Raw genomic sequence first — 12536 nt, 5'->3', positions numbered from 1 at the left:
GAAAAAATTGGTAGCTTGGAAGAATATGTGTCTCCTAGTGAATGAAGGTGGTTTGGGTTTGGGTTTGCGTCACCTAGATGATATGCAGAAGGCCTTGCATATGAGGTTCGCTTGGAATTTAATCCAAGGTAATTCGATATGGGCTCGGTTCTTCAAAGATAAATATGTGGGTTCTAAACCTTGGCTTCTTATTGATGCGAATAAAGGCACGAGATTTTAGAAAATGATTGATAAATGTATTCCTTTGGTTCTCAAAAATTCAAAGTGGCATCTCAGGGAAGGCAACCTTTTCTTTGGTATGATAAGTGGAGAGATCGGGGTCCCCTGTATTCTGATCTTCCGGTGGGGGGCAGTCCTTTACTCAAAGTTAAGGACTGTCAACTGTCTGATTCGTGAGATGTGGACTTCTTGGTTAGTTTGGTGGGCTAGGATCATGTGAATGATATTCTGGATTCTTTAGCAGTTTACAAGGGAGGATCGGATATATTGGTATGGATGAAGCAAGATAGTGGTTGTTTCTCTACAAAATCAGTGTGGGATTGTATACGTATTAGGGGTTCTACTATGAATGGGCATCCTTGGATGTGGCATAATTTGCTCCCTTTGGAGGTTTCGATTTCTATGTGGAAGGCTTGGCATAATGTTTTCAGTGTGGATGATCGTCTCCAGTATGTAGGGGTGCCGATTGTTTGTAAGTGTGATTGATGTGATGCTGGTAATTATGAGGATCAAAATCACGTTTTGTTTGAAGGAGATTTTGCTGCACGGATGTGGCGCTATTGTGGCGTGATCTTTGGGTTACTGCTTCGTGGTAATTGGAAAGAGACACTGTCCCTTTGGTTTCGTCGAGCATCTTCCCCTTCTCAGGTTAGTATTATTGTGAGCCTTCTTCCTTCTATTCTTCTTGGCGTATGTGGAGTCGTAGATGTGTTGCTCGCATAGAAGGTGGGCTTGAGCCTTTTAATTTGGTTCGGCAATCGATTGTTCATGAGATTCGTGCAATCTGCCAGGGTGTTCACAAAGTTTTGAAATGCTTTAGGCACGATTCCCAGATTTTGCAATCTTTGCTTATCTTGCCTCTTGTTCTGCCAAGTTGTTGCTCGAGGTTGGTGACTTGGCGCAAACCCTCTCAGGGTTGTTTTAAGTTAAATACTGATGGTAGTAGTTTTGGAAATTCTGGGCCGTCTGGGGCAGGTGGTATTATCATAGATGATCATGATATTTTAATTCATGCTTTTTTGCCTCTCCTCTTGTCGTTGGTTCGAATAATAGAGCCGAATCATTAGCTTTATTGTATGGCCTTAAAGCTTGCAAAGCTTTGAGAATCGGTTATGTGGAAGTTGAACTAGATTCGTAGGTGGTGGTTTCGTGGTGGAAACAACGGAGGTGTGGGATTTGGTATCTTGAGGATTTTTGGAGGGAGATTCTTGGTATTTTGGTTTCGATGGTCTGCTCTATTTGTCATGTCTTCAGAGAAGGTAATAAAGCTTCTGATTGGCTTGCAAAGTATGGTGCGCTTGGTCATCACATGGAACATCAAGTAATTGGGGAAGTGTCGAGGTTGCCGAGAGGTTTAATCCGCTTAGACAAGCTGGGTATTCCCTCGTTACGCCGTCGCTAATTTTTATTGCTTTTGTTGTTATTTTTTCAGGCTTGTTTAGTTTTTTCGAGTATTGTTGGTTTTTTGGTTTAGGTTTGTTAAAATTTCTTTTGTTTCTTTTTTTTTTGGCTTATTTTGACACTTGGTTTTGAGTTAGTTTATAACATTTTATCCTATACACCCCAAGTGTAATGATGTTATCACGGTATTCCTCCGCCATAAACTGATTAATAAACTTGGAATGGGGCTGCTATATGTGTGATTACCGGCTCTTTTTTTTAAAAAAAATGATATATTAGATCTATTTTATAATAAAAATAATTTTATAATTTAATAGATCATATTAAGTCATATCAGTTTATAAATTTATTTTTATAAAATGTATTAGCTAAAGGGTTTCTCTTATTAAATTATATAAAATCTATGGCAAAAAGTTTTCGAACGAGACCTAAACATACTTCATTAATGATTTTTTGAAGAAATTTTTAGGTCTCGTTTGTTTTTATAGATGATATTAGATGAATTGAGATTAAAGTAAAAAATTAAATAAAAAATTATTAGAATATATTTTTAATATTATTTTTATTTTAGAATTTGAAAAAGTTGAATTGTTTATTTTATTTTATATAAAAATTTTAAAAAATTATAATAATTAAATAAAATAAGAGTATTTGAGAAAAGTTACGAAAACTTTAGATTTCTTCTGTCTTCTGTCCTTTTAAGGAAAAAATTCGTCTCGGATCCGTATCTTCTGCAGGTCCGAAATATAAACGGTGAATTGGAGGGATTGCGTGTGCGCGAAGAATGGCTGCGTCTCTCTGTGCCCAACCTCTTGTCCTCCTCTCTCTGCAATTCGCTGCTGCTGCTGCAATGATTGCGGCGGTGATGGGATCAAATTCGATGCCTGTGAATATGAATGAACAGAGGGAGTTCGATTACTTCGCGCTGGCACTGCAATGGCCTGGCACCGTCTGTCGCCGCACCCGCCATTGCTGTTCCTCCAATGCCTGCTGCCGACGGTATATTTAACTCCCTTCTTTTTCTACTCTTTTTATTTTTATTATTCTGTTTTCTTTCCTTTTGAATTTTTATGGCCTATAAATAAACTTCTTCTTTCAAGGAATTTTTTTAATGACCACTTATAAAAAAAAAAAAAAAAAGGATTTTTTTAATGACCAAAGAAGGGTGTAGCTATAAGTGTCACCTTGCGGGAATTTTCGAAATGACCTTCTGGACATTCCTCTCGGTAATCCTTATTCTGCGCTGAAGGGTTGCTCAGACTTCTTCTCAGAATTATATTCTTGATGAATTTTCTGAATACGCATCAGTGTTGTTGTTGTTGTTATTCCCTTCCCATTAAGATGCCTTGCTGAATGAATTTCTTTTTTTGCTAAGTAAACTATGGCAAGTGGAAAAATATAGGAACCCTTTGCTCACACTTGCTCTACAATTATTCTGGCTACGTTCATATTCATATAGTCGTTGCATTAGTTTTATTCTTATTTTTCGTTACCTGTGTAGGTCTTTATTTTCCCCACTTATGTTATGGGGTCCAAATTCAGTTGGTGTAAAACATGACAGAACCTCAATATTGGAATGGGCACCACTCTTTAATGATCTTCTGTTGCCTTTTTATGTTGTTATTAACTGTCTTCACCAAATTGTTTGAAGCTTTTGAAGAAGAATAGCTTTCAGCCCCGTTGTCCAGATGATAAATAACTATACTAACATCTGTTAAATACTCAATGTTTATGGTCTTGAGAGTGCATTTGGTTGACAGAAATGTCATAAGCATTGAGCAGCTCCTTCGATGAGAATTACATGTTTCATGCATGATAGTTGAAGTTGTTTTTGGGTTTTAACGTTTTTATGTTCTTGATACTTTTTTTTTTATAGGTAATAAGAGACTTTATTCCAAGTAAATAGGCATAGTCCAAGTACATAGGGAGACATGAGAATACACCTAAATACAAGCTAAAGAAAAGTAGAATTAAAAATCATTACAAATATTCATGTCCTTCACTAGATTGTTCACCCAAAAATTTAAAGTGCTGAAGAAAAAATCCCAAAATTCCCCCATTGTGCGTTCACAATCTTTGAAGCACCTCCCGTTCTTGATACTGCAGTCAATTGATGACATTTTAGCAACTCACTATTTGATGATGACGCACAGTGAATAAAGTGGAGTCTTATTTTATCTGCCTAAAAGAAGGGGACAGAAACTAAAATAGGGAAGATATTGGCATTTTAAAAGTGTGGCATTCTTGATTATTCCCACTTGTGCACTTAACCTTTTTTCCAACTTGTGCTTTTTAATGTTTGCTATAAGATTAATTTTGTTTTCTGTGGCATGTGAATCTTGTTCTTATGCATTACAGCTTACTCGTTGAAACCTTGGAATTGAAACTTACATCTTTTTTTTTGTATTTCCTATTTTTCCAGCTCGAATGCTCCAACAGAATTTACAATACGTGAGTATGAGTTATGGATATGTTGTCTTTTAGTATTGCAAATCTGAGCCACATATATCAGTATTCTATTTATATTGTAGGTCAATGGTTGGTGCCAAAAAGTACTGTTTTCACAACATGTTTTCTGTTCATGAAATTTCAGTCTTTTAGTAGCATGTTTTTGGAAACTATTTTTTTATTGGAGAAATTTCATGAGAGTAGTCCCTTCTAGGAAGCGTCACACCAATATTTTTGTTTGGGAAATATACCATGTTTTAGCCCTTTTAAATTAATTTGTACTAGTATATCGAGCTTGTGTACATGAATCTCTTGAAGGAATTGTGAGAAACATGTTGATTTATTTTTTATACGTGTACAACAGATGGATTGTGGCCCGACTATAATGATGGAACCTGGCCTGCCTGTTGCACCAGATCCAGTTTTGATGAAAGGAAGGTATATTATGTTTTCTTTTGTTTGCAACTCCTTTATGCAGTCTATTTTAATCTGACATGCATACTGGTTGAGCTATTTCAATATTTGTTTTTATAAGTTTATTCAAGATTCTTAGATAGCTCATAGAGGAGGATGCCGTTTGGTAGGTGCATATGGTCATAGTGCGCAATATATGTCCAGTAGTGAATTAGTTTGCTGACTTATGAATCTAGATATGCATGTTTTTTGTGCAATATAGCTAGTTGACACTGTCCAGTTGTAAGCACTTTGACTTTGTCCCCTGGATAGTTCAAGGAATTAAGTGGCTGTGTATACAGAACTTAATTGGAGATCTATTCATCAATAACTTTGAGGTTAGTAGTGAGGTTAAGTGGGTCCCACGTATAAAGATGTTTTAAGTTGAAAAAAGTTGCGGGTCCCACTTGTAAGAAGGTTTTGAGTTGGGATGAGTTCAGTAATTTTAGAGTTGAGTGTTTGGATGTTAAACTCAACTTAAAGTTAGACTGAACTCAGCTGAGTTTGGGAACCAAACGCAGCCTTAGTCTTCTTTCTAGAGGGGACTCAATCCTATTGAACATTTGAATTTTCTCACACCATGTAGTCCACTTTATTTGTTTGATAATTAAAAGATTTTATTCATAATGGAAAAGTTAGGCATAGCCCAAGTACGCAAGAAGTATACCAAAAGAAACACCTAATTAAGAGGAAGAAATATATACAAGGAAATTATGAAAACTGAGCCCATTGAAGTCAATAGCTTTAGCCCATAGGAATAATGTATTAAAAAAGAATAATCTAACCTAATCTAATCAGAATTGGTACTCATTGCACCAATATAAAGTTGCAATGAGTACCAATTCTGATTACTTTCTAGATGAAACTAGGCTTCATGATGATCCCATGAAGCTCTTGTGACGTCCTCAACCTCCGCTTGGAATGTAATGGAGACTTAGAGTGTTGGGACATGTAACACAAAGTTTCATACCCCTGTACATGACGGTTAATATACAATGCATCTTAGAAATGCAGTTAGCAGTATGCAATAATCTCAGTGGAAAGTAAGGGTGACAATGAACTTATGCCAGAATAACTAAAATCATCCCAATAATATTGATTAAACCATAAGTTTAAATCATCAGGTAGCTTAATCTTAGTACAAAATATCAAGTTTCCAAAAAATCTAAACCAGCTGCTTTATGTGCTCTATGGCATGAAGGGTCAGACCTAGAAATATCAAAATAAGATTAAGTCTCCGTCGACGTCTGGTTCCTCTTCAATCTTCTTGATCCATTGGTTCATTGGGTCCATCTGCATATACAACTTCTATCATTTTGAAAATGATAGTGGGTCCACAAAAGGTGAGATTTACTCGAATCTCAGTAAGTTAGACAACCAATGTGCACAAAGAGAGACTATGCATAAAGAATGATAAACATGAAATGTATGCAATGTAGAAAAACTGTATTTATCTCCCATTTAGATTTCTCAAGAAAATAGATTTTTTAATATAATTTTTATTTTAGGAATTGAAAAAGTTGAATTGTTTTTTGTTTAAAAGTTTGAGATAGTTGTAATGATTAGTTTGAAAATGTTAATGTTTGAGTGATATTTGGGAATTAAATGAGATGAGATGAGATGAAATGAGATATATTTCCAAACATCCCTGTATTGTACGGTTGTACTATAAGTCCCTAATGAGACATTCTACAAGAGCGTTCCCATGGAAGAACATTTGGAAGACTAATGCTAGTCTAAAAGCTTCATATTTTGTATGGACAACTTCACTAGGGAAGATTCTCACCTTAGAAAATATAAGGAAATGCTGGCTCATTGTTATGCTTTGTGTTTGTAAAAATAGGGTTTGAATAGAAAACGAGAGAAAGATGGTGATTATTCTTTTCCATCAACATTCTATTATATGGTATCAAATGGTTGGCATATAAGTAAAAGATAACAAATAGTTTTCTAATTATTTAGTGCCACATTAGGAGATGATGATTAAAAGGATGACGAATAACACTTTTCTTATTACAAAATCTCCTCCCATATACATTTCTTATAAGTAATAAAATTTCATTGAAAAGGGCAAAAGGCGCAATCCAAGTACAACAAGATGTGTACATGTAACACCCCGTTTCCATAGGATAGAGATGTCACTAACATTCATAACATAATGCCCGGCAAAGAGATTCATATCTTGAATATACCTCATTTATTGAAAAGCGATAAAATGTTAAAAACTGATTTGAACATAATCGTCTCAAAAACTGAACGTAAAGTAAAAGAACATAAATTAATCCTAGGAATGACGTAAAAGACGTCTTATTCTTGTGTGAATTATCATCTATTCCTTCCTAATCCTTTGTACTAAATCTACTCCTGGCCATCCAACTCTGCATCGTCATAAACATCATCTGTAACAATTAGACATGAAAGAAACAAGAAGACAAACAAGAATGAGTCGAATACTCAGTAAATAGCACATTATACTGTAAAACATAATCTGGCCTAGCATGGATTTAGTTTCTGAAGACTCTTAACAACATATATACATATATCGTCATATATTCACATAGCACATATCTATCCATCATCATGAGCGGAAGCATATATAATTAGGGCAAATATGTAACGTGAATGTATAATAACTTGTTTATCTTGTTTAACATGAAGTGAAATACGCCTGGGTCCGTGTTTCACTTAACTAAGTAACATGGAGTGAAACACGCTTGGGTCCGTGTTTCACTTAACTGAGTAACATGGAGTGAAACACGCTTGGGTCCGTGTTTCACTTTACTTGAGTAACATGGAGTGAAACACGCTTGAGTCCGTGTTTCACTTAACTGAATAACATGGAGTGAAACACGCTTGAGTCCGTGTTTCACTTTACTTGTGGTTAACCACGCTTGAGTCCGTGGTACTGTATTAAAACTTCTTATCTTTCTTAATGCATGAGAATTCATTAGGCCTCATAAACTTTCTTAACATGGCATATTCTTGTACATGGCATATTCTTGTACATGGCATAACATAACAAGACATAGCATAACATAACTAGAACTGAACATTTTATGACATTCCATGGCATACATGATCTAAGTGCTACATGAACATGGCATACATGATCTAAGTATTACATGAGCATGGCATACATGATTTACGTGCTACATGAACATGGCATACATGATCTAATTATCATATGAACATGGCTTGCATAATTTGACTATTCTATTACATGGCATATTTGACTTGAATTACTACATGAACATCTCATGGCTTTCATATGATTTTAGTAAACATTCAATCAATCAAATAACAAATTCATTCATTCAAGCATAATCTCATATTTCATCAAAGATCGTGAAAGGAATCTAACCTTGACTTGTCTTATAGCGTAGCATAGATAATCATCATAAGGACATCATATTTTCATACATAACAATAATATTTACAGTACGCATGCATTTATATGATCATACTATTTACCTCTTAGCGTTGCTTCCTGACTTCCAACTTGTAGCGCGTTACCTATAGGAGGTACTAGACGTTACTAATTTCCTAGAAAAGTGTGTCGTACTATTCCATGTAATTAAATACATATAAAGGAACTTAACTAAAATAATAGGCTTCATAGCATACTTTTTTTAAAAACATATTTTAAAATCCCTTCAGACTTTCTGCTGTAAAATAGTTTATAAACTTCTCCCTGATTAACGAAATGTGGACTCTTAGAGCAATAACTCTTACAACACAGCCCACACTTAGAGCAAATTCAATTTAAAATCACATGTTTAATTGAATTCACCCAGCCCATATAGGAAATCAGTCCACGTAATGCACAGATTTAAAACATGAAATTTCCCATAGACACTGTAAGCTACACTTTAATTAAAAGGAAAATCTCATCAATGAGATTTATGGAGGCCTAGAACAAGAGTTATAAAGGGTATTTTGGGAATTCATCTTAAAGGTCATGGTTATTATGGGGAAAACTGATTATAAGGAAAAAACTATAGGCTTACGGGGGGAAAAACTCTCATCGTGTACAGAGGGCTGAACTAAAACAAAGAAGAGGTTGTGCAATGCTCACCGAGAGAAAAAGGCTAAGGCGACGGCGGCTCTGGGGTGGTTGGAAGTGACCAACGACGCGACTAGGTCCTCTGGGCAGTGGTGCGATGCAAGAGAGAGAGAGAAGGGGAGAGAGAGAGTTAGACCGAGATGGAGAAAAATCACTGGAAGAGAGAAATCTTGTCGGGAACTTACCGGAAATGATTGGGTTCAACGGGGTTGGGTTGGCCGGCGTTTTCTGGCACCGTGGGTGGTGCTCCGACGTTCTAGGGTGGTCGGCGGTAGCTGGGCAGAAATAAGGCTTGTGCGAAATTGTTGGTTCTCTGGGTATTTCGATGTTTAAAATAGAGGCTTTGTGGTTTCTTATAGGCGATGGGAGGGAAACCTTCAGGAGATTGGCTGAAATTCGAAATTACCTAGACTTTAGGAACCTATTCTTACGAGGATATAGATTTTGAGAGGATTTGAAAAGTTTGAGTTGGAGTTAAACTCAAACTGGAAACCGAATCTAGTACGGGAACTTAATGGATAAGAATACGAAGATTTTGGATACGGAAAATCACTAATTTAAATCTATATGTTAGCACATTTTCTAAAATGAAAAAAAAAAAAAAACAATATAAATAAAAAATAAATAAAATACTAGTGTTTAAGCCCTAAATTTGGATCCGTATGTTACCATCTCCCCCCCTTAAAAGAAATCTCGTCCTCGAGATAACGTACCTCAATCGAATAAATATGGATACTTGGTCCTCATGTCCTCTTCTAGCTCCCATGTGGCCTCTTTTTCCGTGTGGTTGCTCCAAAGTACCTTGACCATCGGGATGGTCTTCTTGCGGAGTGCTTGAGCTTTTTGTGCAAGGATTTCGACTGGAAATTCCTCATAAGTCAGATCCTCGCGAACTTGGAGAGGCTCGTACTCTAGTACATGTGTAGGCTCCGAAACATACCCTCGAAGCAAAGAGACATGGAAAACATCGTGAATAGCCGATAATTGTGGTGGGAGGGCCAACCTGTATGCTGCAGCTCCAATTCTTTCTAGTACATCGAAAGGGCCTACATATCTTGGACTCAGTTTGCCTTTCTTACTGAATCGCATAATTCCCTTCATCGGCGCCACTTTCAAGAATACTTTGCTTCCTACCTCAAATTGTAACTCTCGACGCCTCTGATTCGCATACTTTTTCTGTCGCTCTTATGCAATGGCGAGTTTCTTTCGGATGACTGCTATTTTCTCATGCATCTCCTGAATAATCTCTTGTCCAAGGATTCTACGTTCTCCCACTTCGTCCCAATAGAGGGGTGACCGGCACTTGCGGCCGTAGAGAACTTCATATGGTGCTACTTGAATGCTCTCCTGGTAACTATTATTGTATGCAAATTCGATCAAAGGTAAGTACTTAATCCAGCTGCCCTTGAAATCCATTACGCAGGCTCTAAGCATATCCTCCAATATTTGTATTGTCCTTTCTGACTGTCCATCTATCTGAGAGTGGAAGGCTGTGCTGTAAGTCAACTCTGTCCCCAACTCTTTCTGTACATTCCTCCAAAATGTTGAAGTGAAACGGGTGTCCCTATCTGACACAATCTTAGAGGGAATTCCATGCAGTCTGACGATTTCACGCACATATAATTCTGCCAACCTGTCTGTAGAATATGTCATCTGAATCGGAATGAAATGAGCTGTCTTGGACAACCTGTCAACAATTACCCAAGCTGCATCCTAACCTCCTGGTGCCTTAGGAAAACCTGATACAAAATCCATACCAATTTCATCCCACGTCCAAACAGGTATAAGGAGTGGGTGTAATAACCCCGAAGGCCTCTGATGCTCTGCCTTAACTTGTTGACATGTCAGACACTGTGCTACATATGTCACTATCTCTTGCTTCATCCCACTCCACCAATAGTGTTGTTTTAGATCTCGATACATCTTGGTACTCCCCGGATGAACTGTGTAGAGGGAATGATGAGCTTCTCTCAAGATCAATTCTCTGATTACTCTATTATTGGGTACACAAAATCTTCCCTTAAATCTCAAAGTGCCATCATTTGACACTAGAAAATCAGGTCTCTTACCCTCTGCTACTTCTTCTTTAATCTTCATCAATTCTATATCACTTGCTTGGGTGACCTTAATTTGATCTATCAATGTTGAACCTAGTGTCAAACTATTCATCTTAGCTTGAGTGTCCTGGATTACCTCAATGCCAGCTCGCTCCATGTCTAGTAGAATATGCTTCTGAGGAGTAAACATCGTAGCCAGGGTGCTAGAGGATGACTTCCGACTAAGTGCATCTGCTACAACGTTTGCTTTACCAGGATGGTAGTTAATATTACAGTCATAGTCCTTCAAAAGTTCCAACCATCTCCGTTGTCTCATATTTAGTTCTTTTTGTGTGAAGAAATATTTCAGACTCTTATGATCGGTATAAATCTCGCACTTTTCGCCATAAAGATAATGTCTCCATATCTTCAAGGCAAAAACCACTGCTGCAAGTTCCAGATCATGGGTTGGGTAATTCTGCTCATAACTCTTTAGTTGTCGGGAAGCGTATGAAATAACTTTCTCATTCTGCATTAAAACACAACCTAAACCCTTTAGTGAAGTATCGCTGTATATAACAAATCCTCCATCTCCCGAAGGAACTGTAAGAACTGGTGTTGTCACTAATCTTTTCTTCAATTCTTGGAAACTGTCCTCACACTCATCTGTCCATAGGAACTTCTCATCCTTTCTTGTCAACTTTGTCATCGGAGCTGCTATACTTGAAAATCCTTCTATAAATCTTCTATAGTAGCCAGCGAGGCCTAAGAAACTTCGTACCTCGTTGACATTACTAGGCTTGACCCATTTTACCGCTGCCTCAACCTTCGCTGGGTCCACTGAAATTCCTTCTGTTGATACCACGTGTCCCAAAAAGGAAATCTCTTGCAACCAAAACTCACATTTCTTAAACTTTGCATACAACTTCTTTTCTCTTAGTGTTTGAAGGGCAATCCTCAAATGCTCCTCATGCTCTGTGCTACTCCGAGAATAAATGAGAATATCATCATAAAAACTATCACAAACTGGTCCAGATAATCCTTAAATACCCTATTCATAAGATCCATGAAAGCTGCAGGGGCATTAGTTAGACCAAATAGCATAACAAGGAATTCATAGTGTCCATACCGTGTCTGGAAAGCCGTTTTCTGCACATCTGTCTCCTTAACCTTCAACTGGTGGTAACCGGATAGCAAATCTATCTTAAAAAAGACTTGGGCTCCTTGGAGTTGATCAAATAAGTCATCTATCTGAGGTAGGGGTATCTGTTCTTGATAGTCACTTTATTTAACTCCCTGTAGACAATACATAAACGCATAGACCCATCCTTCTTCTTCACGAAAAGTACTGGAGCACCCCATGGAGAGACACTGGGGCATATGAACCCTTTTTCCAGTAACTCTTGCAATTGATCCTTGAGTTCTCTTAACTCAACGGGAGCCATGCGGTAGGGTGCTTTAGATATAGGCGCCGTTCCTGGAGTGAGATCAATCGCGAACTCAACTTCTCTATCTTGGGATAACCTTGGAAGATCTTCAAGAAACACGTCTTTAAAATCTCTAACTACGCTTATGTCTTCAATCTTGGGTCTTTCTTCTGGTGGTAAGACCAAACTCGCTAGAAATCCCATGCATCCTTGTCTCAAAAGCCGGGTGGCCTGTAAAGCTGAGATTACACGAGGAGGGGAACCTCCTTGTACTGACTGAAAACTAAACTCCTCCCCATTTGTGGATTTAAAGACTATTCTCTTATTAAAGCAATCTGCACAGGCATGGTTCCTGGATAACCAGTCCATTCCCAGAATCACGTCGAATCCAGACATATTAAATATGATCAAGTCCGCAGGTAGAATTCTCCCTTGAATCTCAATCGGACATCCAATTAGCACATAATCACAATTAACATGTTCTCCCGA

At 37.4% G+C, this 12536-nt stretch overlaps 1 protein-coding gene and 1 long non-coding RNA gene across 2 annotated transcripts in view; one reads left to right on the top strand and one right to left on the bottom strand.

Moving 5' to 3' along the window:
* The first annotated feature begins 2325 nt into the window (after window positions 1–2325).
* LOC121244444 (ribonuclease 2) overlaps window positions 2326–12536 on the top strand; it is a 30525-nt gene continuing 20314 nt past the window's right edge. Inside the window, exons 1-3 of the mRNA XM_041142518.1 lie at window positions 2326–2619; window positions 4043–4071; window positions 4433–4506. Of these exons, the coding sequence (XP_040998452.1) occupies window positions 2405–2619; window positions 4043–4071; window positions 4433–4506 (318 nt within the window). The 5' untranslated portion in view covers window positions 2326–2404. The remainder of the gene's footprint in view (window positions 2620–4042; window positions 4072–4432; window positions 4507–12536) is intronic.
* Window positions 7991–8839, bottom strand: LOC121244445. The gene is made up of 3 exons (XR_005936429.1): window positions 8770–8839; window positions 8597–8666; window positions 7991–8034 (listed from the first exon to the last, which is right to left on the bottom strand). It is a non-coding gene; the product is annotated as an uncharacterized LOC121244445 (long non-coding RNA).

This window comes from Juglans microcarpa x Juglans regia, chromosome 8S (assembly GCF_004785595.1).
Source record: "Juglans microcarpa x Juglans regia isolate MS1-56 chromosome 8S, Jm3101_v1.0, whole genome shotgun sequence".
NCBI lineage: Eukaryota > Viridiplantae > Streptophyta > Magnoliopsida > Fagales > Juglandaceae > Juglans > Juglans microcarpa x Juglans regia.
Note: the sequence above shows the minus strand (reverse complement) of the source record. Positions and strands in the feature narration are given on the sequence as shown.